We start from the raw sequence: 18,055 nt of genomic DNA, 5'->3' as shown, positions 1-18,055 counted from the left end.
CCGAAAAAGGCAAAATACGTTACGATATTTCTGTTGAAATTGCTCGTTTCCATTAAATTTGAAAATAATGAGAAATTTATTAAAATAACTGTCATAATTAAGCTCATGTATCGAATATAAATTAGCATGAAGTTTTGATGGATGGCAGACACGTTAGCACGCCGGGCGAAATGCTTAGCTGTATTTCGTCTGCCGCTACGTTCTGAGTTCAAATTCCGCCGAGGTCGACTTTGCCTTTCATCCTTTCAGGGTCGATAAATTAAGTACCAGTTACGCACTGGGGTCGATGTAATCGACTTAATCCGTTTGTCTGTCCTTGTTTGTCCCCTCTGTGTTTAGCCCCTTGTGGGTAGTAAAGAAATAGGTTTTAATTCAGATCCTTTTAAAACAGAATTTATAAAGGGCACCTGTGCTGGCCCCACATAAAAAGCATCCATGCTGGCGCTACATAAAGAATACCTGTGCTAGTGTCATATAGAAGGCACCATATAAAATGCAACTGTGCTGGCATCACATAAAAAGCACTTGTGCCGCCACATAAAAGCACTCGGTACACACTGTAAAGTGGTTGGCATTACAAAGGGCATCCGGCCATAGAAACCATGCCAAGATAGATGACGTGGACCTGGTGCAGCACCTGTCAAACCATCCGACCCATGTCAGAATGGAGAAGAGACTTCAAGTAATGAATTTGCATAATAGAACCAAAGATGGTTTCAGGTAGGATGGTAATGAAAGAGTTAATTTAAAATATACAAACAATTTTGCATTATATTGCAAATTAATATTACTATTTTACCATTCAAACAATCAAATTCTACTACATATGTGGGAAATTCTGTCTGTGAGTGTGTTTGTGGAGTTGTTAGCTAACTCCTACATCGTTTTATCGATTTTGATGGAACTTGACACGTGAGTAGAACTCCTGTCGGGAAACCTCATGGCATACTCAGGATGTTGAGAAAATAGGGCCCCTGGAAAGGATCCTTATATATAGCCAAAGGAGATAACCCAGTCATTCTCCTAAATTATTTGGTAAAAATGAAATTGACTATGTTTATTTCTTAATATTTGAACTGTTAGAGTTATTTTTGCAATTTATCCAGTACAACCCTTAAACAAGTAAATAGTATTTTCCTAAACAATAGATTCACATATTTTGGTTAGTCACTTATTCACGCATATACCAACACTAGTGCCCCTGAGGGTAATATTCTCTGGGAATGCACAAAAGCCCTTTTCAGAGTTATTTACTTTGAATTATCTCATAACTGATTAGCTTGGTATTACATAACATGCTTCACAATTTTAGTATACATACCTTATTGGTATTTCCTGTTTTATATACTTTGTGAACGCATTAAAGCCCTTTCCAGGGCTACTTTATTTGAATTCTTACTATCGGGTAACTAATTTCATTTTATTACATAACTGATTTCACACTTTGGGTATTCATAACTTATTGGGAATTCCTGAAAACAATATCCTATGTAAGACAGTTCAGTATTCTCTGTAAATGCACAAAAACCATTTTAAGGGCTACATACTTTGTATTGTTGTTATTGGATCAGCGAAACGATTATGAGAACAGAACCAAGGGATAAGCCCCGCTTTCCCGAGAATTACTGGGTATGTCAGCTGGTATCTAGAATATTGCATATTAGTATATAATTTTTACAATATGCCAATATTTATATATACAATCACTATGTTTTATTACACATACATAAATATATCAACTTCCTTTCTAAAGGAAAATATAACTCATTTACATTCCTTACCGAATTCCCAATACAACCCCATCCTCTAACCGGAGATTCACACTGTACACTGACTATAATGTATCCTGCTATGTGTAGGCTTCTCACCTATTGTAAACCTCACAACATGCTCCTGTTGTTGTAAAAGCTAATCACTTTGAATCTATCTTCCATACATTGTACAATACATTTACAGGGATTCTCTTTCTCCTCGCCACACATCAAATTTGGCCAACTGCAAACTAGTGACACACACACACACACACAAAGTGCTGGCATAACTGAATAGTTGAGAAGTGTGTTTTTCGACCACATGGCTCTGGGTTCAGTTCCACTGCATAGCTACTTGGCTAAATGATTTCTACCAGAGCTCTTGGCCAACCAAAACCTTGTGAATGGACTTGGTAGTTGGAAACTGAAAAAAGCCCATCATGTGTGTGTGTGTCTTCTTGTATGATAGTTGGAACTTTCAGGTAGACCCAAGAGTTATGTTATACAGCTAGACCTTTCAATTAGGGGTACAGCTATCCTATACAGTTTCTGTTTAACCTGTTTCACTCACAAAGCTTGGGTCAACAACCCAAGGCAGTGACAGAAGCCACTTGTCCAAAGTGCTGCATAGTAAGATCAAATCCAGTCCCTCAAGATTGGTGTGCGCATACAGACATATATACAGTCCTAAATGTGTGTGTATGAGGGGGTGCTGAAAAGTTCCTGGCTTTAAGGGTATTGCAAAAGGCCTGGTTGAAGGCCCAACCTTTAGAGTTCTTTTATAGGGCTTAAAAAACCTGAAGGACTACTGTAATGAATGTGTGAATCTCAGAGGGGAGTATGTTGAATAAAATCATAATTAATTGATCCTCCTGTATTTTCTTTTACCCAAAGCTAGGAACTTTTCAGCACCCCACTCATATACCCAGTAAAGAATAGACCTGATATACCTCTACATGAGGTAAAAGCCCTCTAAAGGGCTTGTCAACCTGAATTGCCAAGCATGGCAAGTATGGTAACACCCTTGGATGACATACACCAATAATAGTTTCACTTCAATTATATGCAAAAACACCCAAGAGATTCATCAATGGAGTAGATATTTTTTTTATTTGTTTGTCTTTTGATTGTAACTATGCTGGAGCACTACCTTAATGTACGTTGGTGGGATTTGAACTCAAAACGTAAGCCGTTGGATGAAATGCTGCTAAGCATTTTGTCCTGTGCTGTAACAATTCTGCCAGCTTGCTGCCTTAAAAGTATATATATATATATATATGGGATAGATATATAAAGCTAACATACCTTCGGGATCCAAGACATCACCGTCCTCTTCCTCTTCAAACTCCTCTTCACTGTTTGCCTTTTCATTGTGTAAGACATCAAGATATAATAAAACAGTCATGTTGCGTAAAGTATCACCATTTGGGGCTGGAGGTAGTGACACCCGTTCACAGGTCTGTGGATGATTTTTCTGTACCCAGCTGCAAACAGAAAATAGAAACTGATGAAATTGTCCAAAATGTCAGAGGAGGAGTTGTCAGTAAGGTTTTAGTTTTACGCATTCATCTTTATAAATGAACAAGAACCTCCAATTTTCGTTATTTACATCATTTTAGCATTCACTTTTCTCTGCTTGCATGGGTTGGACAGAATTTGTTGAATTGGCTTTTCTATGGTTGGATGCCTTTCATGTCACCAGCCGTCACCTGCTTCCTAATAAGGAAATATTTCCCCATGACCAGATACATGTTCATGGAAGACTGGAAATGGAGGACGCTGCAAGCATGAAGTAACACTTCCACATAACTATCACAGGATGCCAGGGCATGGAGACAGTAACACATGCACACACAATGGACTTCTTTCTCTTCACTCACTTTGGTTAGCTTGAGGCTATAGTAGAAGGTGCCCAAGGTGTCATGCTGTAGGATAAAATCTGGAATTATGTAGCTGGCAAGAAACTTCTTACCACAGGTCCACGCCAGCACCTATCTACATGTTTTTTTCTTGCAGATGTTCAGCTTAAGCATCAACTGCATCAATCTCCCCAGTCTAAGAAGGTCAACAAAATTTATTGATAGCCACTGCTCTTCCTTCCCTCAATATAGATGTACACTCAATGAATAACTAAGATCTGTTCTGATATATATATATATATATATATATATATATATATATATTATTATAATAATAATAATAATAATAGCAGTAGCAGCAGCAAAAGGGGCTGATTGCTACCTAGCTCAGATACCAGGAAACCCCAAAATGGCAGAAATTCAAATGATAGTGCTCATGGGAACTGCCCATATCCTACGTAAAATACTGTCTATGTAATCTCAAATTTTAAAACAAACAATTTTCCTATGTTTTCTTAAACATTCTCTAGAACAACAATATGTACAAAACCAAATATATGGCACCCTAGGCATAACACCAACATGAACTTCTAACTTGTTGTCTCTTGAGGTCTCTGGGTGAGACTTGGAGCCAATTTATACAAATGCAAAGCAAAAGTCAAACATGAAATAATAATAATAATAATAGAAAGATGCATATTAGAAAACCAAGAAGAATGACATCATCACTTAATGTCCAATTTGGATGGTTGGATGGTTTGATAGTAGCTGGCAGGCTGGAAAGCTGCACCAGGCTAAAATTGTCTGTTTTGGTAAGGTTTCTAAGGCTGGATACTGTACAGAGTGTACTGGGTGATTTTTACATGGCACCAGCATGGTTCCATTAAATCCACTGAGTTGTATGGGAAACAGACAGAAATAAATGGAATTAGCTGTAGAATCTTAAATGAAGATACAGATGATAAAGAAACGTATAGGTCCCTGGTAATTGCCTTAACATGCAGGTTGGTGACGGGGAAAGCATTTGGCCATAGAAAAATTTGCTTCAATAAATTCTCCTTCATATGCATTCATGGAAAAATGGGTATAAATGATGATGATCATGGTTACCATAATTCTATGAAAATTCTATGAGAATACATGCTTCTCAAAGAATTTTTTTGGAACACAGAAGTAACTTCCTAATGCCTTTCTTTGGATATTTATTTTTACACGGTGCACATGACCATTCACAAGGCATTGATCAACCTGGGGCTATAGAATACACTTGCTCGAGATACTTTGCAGTGGAACTGGCCCCAAGATGACATAGGTGGGAAGCATTAAACAGCGACAAGAAATCATTGACTATAACATCCCAGTAAATCAAATTTACAGTAGGTACTATATTTCCAGCTGTAGCTGTACCTTTACACTTAGGTTTTCAGAGGAAGGAATGAACCTCACAGCAACTTCCCATTTCTTTCATATCCTACTAGAAGAAATAAATGAAATAAAACAAATAATAACCACTGAGTGTCATGGTTACAAAGAGAAATCAATCAAGTGTGTACTCTGAGACATCACAACACTGGTTGTCACTATTTTCAGCCCCTTACAAATGGCATTGAGAAGCTTCTTTACTGAACCTGCTTTAAGTCATCACAAGTTCCAACGAAGAAACTGGATATATTTTTGTATTTTTGAGAAACAAAGAGGAAAGACAGGAAAATGAAAGAAAGAGGAAGATGAGATGAAAGGAGTGGGGAGAGGGAAGAGAAAATGAGAAGAGAGGAGCAAGGGAAGGGTGATGAAAAGAGAGAGGGCAACAGAGATAAAGCATAAGTGAAAGGAAAGCAGTAGGTGAGAGAGAGAGACAGACAGACAGACAGACAGAGAGGAGTAAATCGAAATACACACACACATACCCATGTTTTCTAATCTTTTGAATAGATAACCTTTTTTCTGGATCATATTCTAACATACCTACAACAGATAAGGAAAAAATAAACAGATTACATTTATTTATTTCTTTTAAAAATACCTTTGCATAAAATAGTTTTTGGACATAAACAGACAGATCAATTTGTTAAAATCTTTACAATCTTTTACAGTCAATTTTCTTTCTGCAGTCTTTTCCCCATACAACCACTTCACACACTAATAAGGGAGCCAGTAAACTAATAGTAGGACTGAACCCAGATCCATGTAGTTAGGAAACAAACTTTTCTTAACCACACAGCCACATCTGCGTGCCCACACACACAAAAATCACATTATATAAATGTATAACTGCAACAAGTGAGTTTAAAACTTCATGTAGAATATCATCGTCCATTAAAGCTTTCAGTGTAGTGGTAAAGGTGAGTGGCTTCACGGTTAGGGTATTTGGCTGAGTTAGGGTATAAGGACCTGAGTTCAATTCCCTGTGATGCACAGTGTCCTTGAGCAAGATGCTTTATTTCACACAGCTTCAGTTCACTCAGTTAGCAAAAATGAGTTGCACCTGTAATTCACAAGGGCCAGCCTTGTCAGTCTGTATTACGCTGAATATCCCAGAGAAATATGTTAAGGGTACACATGTCTGTGGAATGCTCAGCCACTTGCATATTAATTTCATGAGCACGCTGTTCTGTTGATGAAATCAACTGGAACCCTTGTTGCCTGTAAAGGTAATTTAAGGGCTCCCTGTACACACACACAGACTTCTACACAGTTTATTTCTTTATTGCCCACAAGGGGCTAAACATAGAGTGGACAAACAAGGACAGACAAAGGAAGTAAGTCAATTATATCGACCCCAGTGCGTAACTGGTACTAATTTAATCGACCCCGAAAGGATGAAAGGCAAAGTCGACCTCAGGACGTAACGGCAGACGAAATACCACTAAGCATTTCGCCCGGCATGCTAACATTTCTGCTGGCTCACCGCCTTCTACACAGTTTCTGTCTACTAAATTTCCCTCAGAAGTTATTGGTTCAGCCCAAGACTATAGCAAAAGCCACTTGCTTGTGTTATCACACGATGGGTTGGAATCTCAAATCACATGGATGTGAAGTGATCATAACCACTCAACCATGCCTACATCTAAAATATCATTTCAGGAAAAAAATAAATACGACTGCAGATGGTGATATGTTTTAACTCTTTCGATACCAACCTGGCTGAAACCGCCTCTGGCTCTGTAGTACAAACGTCTTGTTTACATAAGATTTGAATTAAAATCTTGGTCACAATTTATGTTCCTAACATTAGCTGAATGATAACTAAGTTATTTTACTAAATTCTTTGTTATATTTAAAATTAATTGAAAGAAACACAGAGCATCTCAACAGAAACATTGTAACAAAAGAGTTGACCCTTTTGTCCACCCTTGATTTTATGACACAAATTTCTTGTTTTAAAGTGACCTAAACTAAAACCTGCCATCAAAACTTCATGTTAATTTAGTTCCAAACTTCAGATTAAAAACGACAAGGTTATTTTAGCAAATCCTTCCTTATTCTTGAAATCAAATGAACCAAAAGCAGCATAATTTAATGGAAATATGATAAAAAAAAATGGTTAAATAAACAATTCTTTCTTACCCTGTATTAAGTCAGTTAAACTCGGGCAAAGAACATCAGGTATCACATATTTTCCTTTGCCTATGTTTTCAAACAACTTGTAAATATTGTCCCCTTCAAATGGATATAATCCAGTCGTTATGTTATATCTGAAACAAAAACAAAGAACAGTGTATGTAATTCTCAGTTTACATCAGTAACAGTGTGCATCTGTATGTATGTATATAAGTAATGTAAAAGGCTGTTGCATGGCAGGTATAAGAAAAACATATACGAATCAGTGATGTATGGTAACAATGATGATCATCATCATTTAATGCCCATTTTCCCATGCTTGCATATGTCAAGCAGAATTATCTACAGTCAGATGCTCTTCCTGTCACCAACCCTTACTGGTTTCCTAGCAAAGTTATATTTCCCCCCATAGCCAGCTCATTTACAACAATCACGTGAGGTCTTGAGACAGGGACACACAAACACATGCATCATCATCATCATTGTTGTTGTTTAACGTCCAATTTTCCATGCATGCGTGAGTCAAACAGAATTTGTTGAGTTAGAGACTATACTTTGATGCTCTTCCTATCACCAACTCTCCTGTTTCCAACTAAGGTAATATTTTCCCGTGACCAGACATTTTTATGGGAGATTGGAAGCAAAGGACACCACTTGAATGACAGTGATGTTCATTTACAACTGTCTCATGAAGTCAAAGAGACGTTAACACACATACAATGGGCTTCTTTCAGTTTCCATGTAGCACATCAACTTGCAAGCCTTTGGTCAACCCAGGGCTATAGTAGACACCCATTACCGATAATGCCATGCACTGGGACTGAACTGAAGACCACAGGGTTGGGAAGCAAGCTTCTTAACCACACAGCCACACCTGTACCTCATGATATGCATCAATAAAGTAAAGGCGACAAACAACAAAGAGACAGGTGAAGGCATTGATGCATTCAGAGTTATAAATCTCTTTTACTCAAGTCAGTATAGAGAAAGAAAAAAAAAACCCAGATCTAACACAAAATGAAGATTGTGATAATTTATAATGTGTGAACATGTTGAGACTACCTCTTAAGCTCCTTAAACCTCAATCAAGAGATAATGTTGTTCCCTGATCCAGAAATAAACTTATGTGATTAAAATGATTGCAGATAACTGACCTCATGATAACCTGTGATGGAATCTGTCCTTATAAAAGTGTATTTTATTGGTTTACATATTTAGTTATGTGGAAATTAATCATAGTGATAAATCAAATATTTTACAAAAGGGGTTCATAATAAATGATTATCCTTTCTACTACGGGTGCAAGGCATGAAATTTTGGGAAGGGGGCTAGATGATTACATCAACCTCGGTGCTCAAATGTTACTTATTTCATTGACCCCGAAAGGATGAAAAATGAAGTTGACCTCAGCAGAATTTGAACTCAGAAAATAAGTATTTGGTCCGGCACCCTCAAACAAATTGGTGTCATAAACAAAGCACCCAGGGCATGCTGTAATGTGGTTGGCATTAGGAAAGGCATCTAACTATAGAAACCATGCCGAAGCTGATGTTGGAGCATGGTGCAGTTCTTGGACCCATTGGATCCTGTCAGACTGTCCAACTCATGCTAGCATGGAACATTGATATTAAATGATGATAATTTGTTATAAACAACTTTAGGTGAAATTTTTTTGTTTTTTTAAATCACTCAACATGCTTGACAGCAAGTTCCAGAGATTAATTTGAAAGCTCTCTTTCTCTCTCAGGATATTTTTAACCCTTAAGCATTCAAACTGCCCATAACAGGTCCAAATATTCTACCTGTTTTATGTTCGAACTGGCCAGATCTGGCTTCTCATACCTACCCTACAATGTCATTCTAAGAATAAACAAACATATCGTTGAATTTTCAAAGCTATGAGATAATGCCTGATTAATTCAAAATAATGTAAGCATTACATTTGACAGAGTAATCTGAAGGGTTAAAAAAAAAAACAGTGAGAAAAATTTTAATGTTATACTATAGATAAAACAGACATTAGTATTTCAGATGTTTGTTATAGTGTAAGCCAAACCAATAAAAATTTCACAAATAAGTAGAGCCATTGATGCCACGCTGTAAAAGCCACCAAGCATTTCAGATCCACATAAAAATTAGATAAAAAGAAATACAATTTTTGAAATACACCTTTCCTTGTAGCATTTTTAAACTAAAATTACATCCATAACCAAGTAATGCAGAAAGGAAAATGTGTAAAAATTGTGGCAAACAGGTTCAACATCATGACAAAATTGTAGCAAACAGGATCAACATCATGGCAGGCATTGGAAGTATTATTTACATGGTAAACATAAGCATAGTCTAAAGGAGACTACAGCAGCGGTACTGGATATTAATAAGTTATTGCCAAGCTAATATGGCAGTCCATAAATATAGGACAAAAGCTGCTGTTGATTAGCTCCAAAAGGCCATCGCCTTTAGCTAGCTATGTGATACACAAACCTGTGCCCATTATAACCTTTGAACAGGGGAGGTCAGCCACTTCCCCTTGCTGGTCAGGCATCTGCAGACTAGTTTCAGGGTATTTGCCCTTTATCTCCTTTAGAGAGACTTAGAAATAATATTTCTATTTTTGAAAACTAGTGGATGTATTCCACTGAATTTAGGTAAATAATCCTTCGAACAGATGGTCAGTAGCGACGCTTACTGGGTTCGGCTACTCTGCAGATACCTGACCTCCTCTGTTCGAAGGTTATAATGGACACAGGTTCATGTGTCACTTAGCTAGCTAGAAGCGATGGCCTCTTGGAGCTAATCAATGGCAGCTTTCGTCCTATATTTATGGACTGCCATATTAGCTTGGCGATAACTATTAATAAGCATAGATTGTTTTCCATCATATTGGATTGGTTAATTTATTGAATATATATAAGTTGATTTTGCTTAAATCTACTGGCCATTCAAAACTGATTTATTTGTTGTATATATTCATATTTTATAATACTTGTTCTTTTATTTATTTTCTTATCCATTTTATGTGTCTTTTATATCTTACTTTATTTTCATATTGAAGTAATAATAATAACAACAATAATAATAATGGTTTAAAATTTTGCCACAAGAGCAGCAATTTTGGGGGAGGGGATGAGTCGATTACATCAACTCCAGTGTTTCACTGCTACTAATTTTATCGAACCCCAAAAAGAAGAAAGGCAAAGTTGACCTCGGCAGAATTTGAATGCAAATTGTAAAGATGGAGAAAATGCCACTAAGCATTTTACTTGGTGTGCCAATGATTCCGCCTTATTAACAATAATAATCCTTTCTATTACAGGTACAAGACCTGAAATTTGTGGGGACGGGTCTAGTTGATTACATTGACCCCAGTCTTTCACTGGTACTTAATTTATTGACTCTGAAAGGATGAAAGGCAGTTGACTTTGGCGGAATTTGAACACGGAATGCAATGGCAGGTGAAATACTGCTAAGCATTTTTGTCCAGCACGCTAATGATTCTGCCAGTTCGCCGCCTTCCTATAATAATAATAATAATAATTTCTACTATAGGCACAAAGCTTGAAATTTGTGGGGAGGGGACCAGTTGATTACATCGACCCCAGTACATACTTAATTTATTGACCCTGAAAGGATGAAATGCAGCTAAGCATTTTGCCCGGTGTGCTAATGATTCAGCCAGCTTGCCACCTTGTCCTTTTTACTATAGGCACAAGGCCTAAAATTTTGTGGGAGGGGGGGCTAGTCAATTAAATTGACCCCACTGCCCAACTATCATTTATTTTATCGACACTGAAAGGACGAAAGGCAAAGTCGACCTCAGAACATAAGGACACAATAAACCGCTAAACATTTTGCCCAGCATAGTAACAATTCTGCTAGCTTACCACCATAATAATAATACGAGATTTGAGGAGACTTGTTGTCACCAAACCTCAAGATAAGACACCTGATAACTAAATTAGCATGCACGAGCATAATGATAGTAATAGTAATAAATAGATAAATAAATAAAGATAGTTTACAATGTCACTCCTGCTGACCAGACATCCACTTTAAAACCAGCATAACTTTCAAGTCCATTGGCAATCTCTGGTGGTTGAAAGGCAGGAGATCCTTGACTGGCATGACAAGTATCATCTTCGGCAAACCATCCAACAGCCTATGAAGAATTTAAATAGGAAAAGAGAAAGAAAAAAAAACTGGTTAAAATCGTTTTAATCCTTTTTGACCAAACATGTAACAAAATACACATCTCAATTTTTTCATTTAATTTTTCTTTAAATAATCAAGAACTGGTGTTTGGCATTTACTTTATGCTGCTCGGTTGCAATCATTTTGTGATGTTTACACAAGGGTACACCCAAACACACATGCATATATATATATATATATATATATATATATGAAGGGTAAAAATGACCATGGGATTGCACCTAGAAAGTTCCCCTCCGAGGCACAAGTCTGAGCAAGGTTGTTTATGGAAGACCAGCAGTCATCCATGCATACCAGCTTCCTGTCTCCACCCCATCAATTTTATCCAAAGGAAAAACAAAGCCCAATACAGCTTGGCATCAGTGACATTGCAACTCGTTTCTACAGATCAGTGAACTGGAGCAACATGAAATAAAGTGCCTTGCTCAAGAACACAACACACAGCTTGGTCTGGGAATCAAACCTACTACCTCATGGTTGTAAGCCTGACACTTTAACTACTGAGCCATGTGCCTTCACACACACACACACATTTGTGTATGTGTGTGTGTATATATATATATATATGATGGTGATGTTCATTTACACCATCACGTGATGTCAAAGACATACATATACAATGGGCTTCTTCTAGCTTCTCTCTACCAAATCCAGACACAAGTTTTTGACCTACCTGGGGCCATAATAGAAGACACTTGCCCATGGTGCTGCATAGTGAGATTGAACCCAAGATCACACTGTTGGGAGGCAAGCTTCTGAACCAAACACCCTGCCTACCACACTTGTGCAGACTAAAATGATTTTACTGATGATTATTGATCGAGGAAACTAAGTACAAAATATGTAATTAAACATGACAGAAACAGCATTAATTCCAAAAAGTAATCTTGGTCTCCAACTTAAAGTGGAGGTTGTGTTAGACCATAGAATACAGCATTATTTATCTAATGACTTGTGTTGCATAAAAGCACTTGTAATTACATTGTTGACAGATGTCAATTGTCTGCTACAGTTACCAGGGCTGCTAGTTCACATGATTTCACTCTGCTATGCATTCTTCAGTGACAGCTGTCCAGCAGCAACATAACAGCTGGATCTCTTGTCAGAGTCATATAGAATCTCAGTGTCTATTTAGGCATTGAGACTGCAAATAACCAGTGGGTTTATTAAAAAATAATTAATAGTGATGATATTTGCAACACCAGTGCCTGAATAGATACTGAGATTCTATATTTGGTTGACAGGAGATTCAGCTGTTATGTCAGTGATGGACAGCTGTCACTGAGGAACCCATAGCAGGGTGAAATCATGTGATCTGGCAGTTCCAACAGCCATAGCAGATGATTCTCATCTGTCAATGACATAATTATAAGTGCTTTAATGCACCACAAGTCTTTGAGAGACCTTCTCAAGGCAAATAACGTAGTATTCTCTGTTCTAACACAACCTCCATCTTAGGTTGGAGATCAAGATTACAAAAAGGGTAGTTGTTCCAACATTCTACTGATTTTGTGGAACATAAAATGAAGAGTAAAAATCAGATTGGAAAAGAAACAGAAAAATTAATCAATCAAACTTCAAGTAGAAAAAAATGTTCAACCTCAGCAACTCCTAGATCTGATATTTTCAAGGTTTCATCAGTAGTCAGCAACAAGTTGCCTGGTTTGATATCTTTATGAGCAATGCGTTGGCTGTGGAGGTATTCAAGACCATCAATTAACTGATCAAAGTATCTGCAAATATATAGCACAAAAATATTAAAACAACATGAAGACAAGGAAAGAAATGATGAGGAGAGAAGAAAGATGGACAAATATAACTCGACCAGATGGCCAGCACAAATATGAGAAAGAGGTAGTAGTAGTAGTAAGAGAGTTGGTGGTGGTAGTGGTGATAGCACACGTATGACTAACAGAGAAAAGGAAATGAGATTGTGAGGAATCAAGAGCCTGATTTACTCTGATGTGCCACATGAGGGTTAATCTAAGCACTCCACAATAAACAAACTTATTTCGCAAATGCACAAGTTACCTCTGACATGAAAAGTAGGTGTGATGGTGCAGTTTTGATGGTTGTAGTGATAAAGATATGCTAACAGATGAGGACTATAGTGATGATGATGTAACAAGCTCAGCTGAGTTAGCTTAGCCTAGCTGTTGATGATGATGGCAGCGCTATTATAACATTCTTGTGTTAAACCAAGCGACCTAGCCAAGAAATGATGATGATGATAATACAAGATGAACACATATATATGTAAAACATTTTTTGCAGTGTACAAAATAGTATATTAGTAATAATGAGGTTAGTCAGAAGAAATGAAGGAGGGAATTTATTTATATACAGATACAGAAAGTCTTCGGATTTTCTAAGGAAATGAAATGGAGATGAATGGAACGAAATAAAGGAAAAAAGAAAACAATATTGACGTTATTACATTTAAGAATTTTCATCTGGTGCTTGAAAATACTTGTGCATTTATATATATATGGGTGTTTTCATCCAAAACGGAGATGAACTCCATTCCTCCATGTGCTCATCATCATCATCATTGTTTAACGTACACTTTCCATGCTGGCATGGATTGGACGATTTGACTGATGTCTGGCAAACCAGATGGCTGCACCAGGCTCCAATCTTGATCTGGCAGAGTTTCTACAGCTGGATGCCCTTCCTAACGCCAACCACTCCGAGAGTGTAGTGGGTGCTTTCAGAAGCCACCGGCACGAGGGCCAGTCAGGCAGTACTGGCAACGGCCACGCTCAAATGGTGCTTTTTGTGTGCCGGCACTGGCAATGACCTTGCTCGACTGTTTTTTCATGTATCACCAGCACAGGTGCCAGTAAGGCGATGCAGGTAATGATCACGTTTGAATGGTGCTTTTTACATGCCACCGGCATGGAGGCCAGCTTGTTGCTCTGGCAACGATCATGCTCGTATGGTAATCTTAGCAATCCACAAGCATGTATGCCAGTCATGTAAAAAAAAAAAATGGTAATGTAACATACACAAAAGGAAAAAGAAGAAAAATTATGTCATAATTTGTAGATTAATCTAACTATTTAGAGAAAAGAATCTTCTGCTTTAAATTAAATAAAATACAATCACCAGGTGTGGCTGTGTGGTAAGAAGGTTGCTTCCTAACCACATGGTTCTGGGTTCAGTCCCACTGCATGGCACCTTGGGCAAGTGCCTTCTACTATAGCCTCAGGCCAACCAAAGCCTTGTGAGTGGATTTGGTAGGTGGAAACTGAAAGAAGCTTGTCATATATATATAAAACAGTACTGGGAGAATAAGAACGGAACGAATTGAATCGAACCGACGCGAGGGCGCTGTCAAACAATAGTGTAATAAATAAAATATATGCATACACACAAACACACATGTACGTACCCACATCCACATGCATATATACATGCATATATAAACACATATACGTGAGTACAGGACACCACAACTAGACGCAGAACTCAACGAGAAACGAAAACAGAAAAAACACTTTTTCACAACAGAAAAACAGAGACGCAGAACTCAACGAGAAACGAAAACAGAAAAACCATTTTTTTACAACAGAAAAACAGAGTACAGGACAAACCACACAAGGAAAAATCCCCTTCATCAGCCGTCACTAGTTCGACTCCAGTGCGCCTCGAAGGCAAGACAGAACACAACTCACCAAACCAATCCCTCCTGCGTTGAAAAATTGTTTATTTAAGACAAGCACGAGGACCTGGTTTCACTCGGGGGGTAAATATTTCGTAAAGGACCTGTTTGTACCTCGGTGTGAAATAATAATTTTTTCCACAAGTTTTTTCGAGTGTATTCAATGTATCTGACCTCCAAACCTGCTGCAAGCCACAGTTTTCTGGAAAAGAAGGAGTGTAGGGGTGTTGGGGACCTCAGAGTTTCCCACCAACAGAGTTTTGTTTCACAGGTCTTTGTTTTTCTTTCCCAGGTTATTTCGCATGCTTTCAACGAATGTGACATCAAAATCGCATGTAAACGGATTCTTTCTCCAGAAAAGGAAAGATTTTGGCAGCTATTTGTAGCATGCCCTACTACCACGTAACAGCTATTTGTGATAAAGGACCGGCTGATGTTTCGCTGTGAAATAATTTTTTGACCCCTCCCCACATTCTTTTTGGGGAAAAGAGTGGCTTGCAGTGAGTTTGGAGGTCAGATACATTGAATGCACTAAAAAAAAACCTGTAGAAAAAAATAATTTCACACTGAGGTACAAACAGGTTCACCCCTGAGTGAAACTGGGTCCTCCTGCTTGTCTTAAACAAACAGGTTCTTTACAAAATATTTACCCATGGTTATTTACTGATACACAAATACACCGGTACAATGTTTTTGTTTGACCTTTTAGCCTTTCTAACATTCTATGAGTTGGTGTTCACAAATACACTGGTACAGAAGATTGTAAACAATGAAAGTAGCTAAAATAATTTTTTTGGTACCAGACATTGTTACAACAGTAAATGCTAGACAGAATGAAGAGAGAATGATAGAGATGTGTCATCGTCGTGGTATAAAATGTCCTTTACTATCTTATAAGCAATGAACAAACAAATACACATACACTCACAGATACATACACACTCATATACAAAATTACATGTCAACACTCATGGGGTGTAACAACTATTACTTTGTAAAATTTGATTTGATTTGGTGGAGTCATTTGAGAATGCATAAGGAACAGACAGACAAAGAGAAAAAGAATTTTATATATATATATATATATATATATATATATATATATATATATATGTATATACATATATATACACACACACACATATATATAGAGAGAAAGATATTAAGATATTTTAACATGAAACCAATAGTAGTCTCAATACACAAAGAAATTTTATACATCCATGTGATGGTGAACGCACATTCTCATTGTTCAATGTTTATACACACACACCTGTATCTAAAGGATAAAAACCTTTTTTAAGCTATGGCTTGTAAGGTTAGTTTACTGGATTCTGTGGCCTATACATATTCTTCCCTGGACAGGATGCCAGTCTACCACAGAAATATTCACTTTTGCCAGCTGAGTGGATGGGAGTAATGTGAAATGAAGTGTTTTGCTCAAGAACATTGCCTGCTCCAGGAATCAAAACCACAATTCTATGATCACTGGTGCAACCCACTAAGCCATGCACATCTACATGCACACACATGTGTGTGTGTGTATATATATGTATATATGTGTGTGTATGAGTGTATATATATATATATGTATATATGTGTGTGTGTGTATATATATATATATATATGTATAGGCGCACGAGTGGTTGTATGGTAAGTAGCTTGCTTACCAACCACATGGTTCCAAGTTCATTCCCACTGCGTAGCACCTAGGGCAACTGTCTTCTACTATAGCCTCAGGTCGACCGAAGCCTTGTGAGTGGATTTGGTAAATGGAAACTGAAAGAAGCCTGTCGTGTGTGTGTGTGTGTGTATATATATATATATATATGTATATGTATATATATGTTAGTGTGTCTGTGTTTGCCCCCCCGCCCACCACCACCATTGCTTAACAACTGCTGTTGGTGTGCTTACGTCCCTGTAACTTAGCAGTTTGGCGAAATAGACCGATAGAATAAGTACCAGGCTTACAAAGAATAAGTCCTGGGGTTGATTTGTTTGACTGCAGTGCTCCAGCATGGCCACACTCAAATGACTGAAACAAATAAAAGAATATATGAAATGAATTCCAGTCTACAATATCTTTTTGGTCCAGTTTTAAAGAAAGCTTAACAGCAAACAGAAATATCTATATTATAAAACCTCGAGCGAGGTCACTGCCAGTGCCGCTGGACTGGCTCCTGTGCAGGTGGCACATAAAAAGTACCATTTGAGTGTGGCTATTGTCAGTACCACCTGACTGGCTCTTGTGTCGGTAGCACATAAAAGCACCCACTACACTCTCGGAGTAGTTGGCGTTAGGGAGGGCATCCAGCTGTAGAAACTCTGCCAGGTCAGACTGGAGCCTGGTGCAGCCATCTGGTTCACCAGACCTCAGTCAAATCATCCAACTCATGCTAGCATGGAAAGCGGACGTTAAATGATGATGACCTCATACTCACCCATGGGCCTGCCAAACTGGAAACTTTTTCTCTGGAGTATTTTCAAGCATCTCTTGCAATTCGCCGACACAGAACTCCATCACCATATACCTGTGATATCTTAGTTAAAGAACAAACATTCAAAAATGATAGAAATTTCTCCCCTGCCTAACAGTGGCCTGCCACTTCCCCATGCCTTATGTTTTGACACCTGACCAAAGTTGACTTTGGGGAATCAAATACAGCAGAACCTCACAATACAAGGGTCTCATTGTATGAGTAATTTGCTGTACGAGCCGAGACATGTGTGAATTTTTGTCTTACAGTATGATGAGTACACAATTTGTCCCATCTCTAAGGTAATTCAGTTAATAAAACCAGTTTACATATTTCTTTTGCATTATCTTTTTTATAATTGCCATTTAACTACATTGTAACTTTACTTTTTCTGTTTTAAAACCCATAAAAAAATTATTGAGTGGTTTTTGGAGGCTGAAATGGATTAATTACATTGTAGTTAATTTCAATGGGGAAAGTTGATTTGTAAAACGCATAAATTGTAAGATGAGCTTGGTCATGGAAGAA

At 37.7% G+C, this 18,055-nt stretch overlaps 1 protein-coding gene across 3 annotated transcripts in view; it reads right to left on the bottom strand.

Moving 5' to 3' along the window:
- Positions 1-18,055, bottom strand: part of LOC115218499 (serine/threonine-protein kinase STK11) — a 73,248-nt gene that overhangs the window by 11,875 nt on the left and 43,318 nt on the right. For all 3 annotated transcript variants that reach the window (XM_029788357.2, XM_036508213.1, XM_036508214.1), the window contains exons 3-8: positions 17,492-17,581; positions 12,984-13,116; positions 11,194-11,330; positions 7,178-7,305; positions 5,518-5,575; positions 3,057-3,235 (exon numbers count right to left, since the gene is read on the bottom strand). In XM_029788357.2, the coding sequence (XP_029644217.2) occupies positions 3,057-3,235; positions 5,518-5,575; positions 7,178-7,305; positions 11,194-11,330; positions 12,984-13,116; positions 17,492-17,581 (725 nt within the window). The remainder of the gene's footprint in view (positions 1-3,056; positions 3,236-5,517; positions 5,576-7,177; positions 7,306-11,193; positions 11,331-12,983; positions 13,117-17,491; positions 17,582-18,055) is intronic.

This window comes from Octopus sinensis, linkage group LG13, assembly GCF_006345805.1.
Source record: "Octopus sinensis linkage group LG13, ASM634580v1, whole genome shotgun sequence".
In the NCBI taxonomy this organism is placed as follows: Eukaryota; Metazoa; Mollusca; class Cephalopoda; order Octopoda; family Octopodidae; genus Octopus; species Octopus sinensis.
Note: the sequence above shows the minus strand (reverse complement) of the source record. Positions and strands in the feature narration are given on the sequence as shown.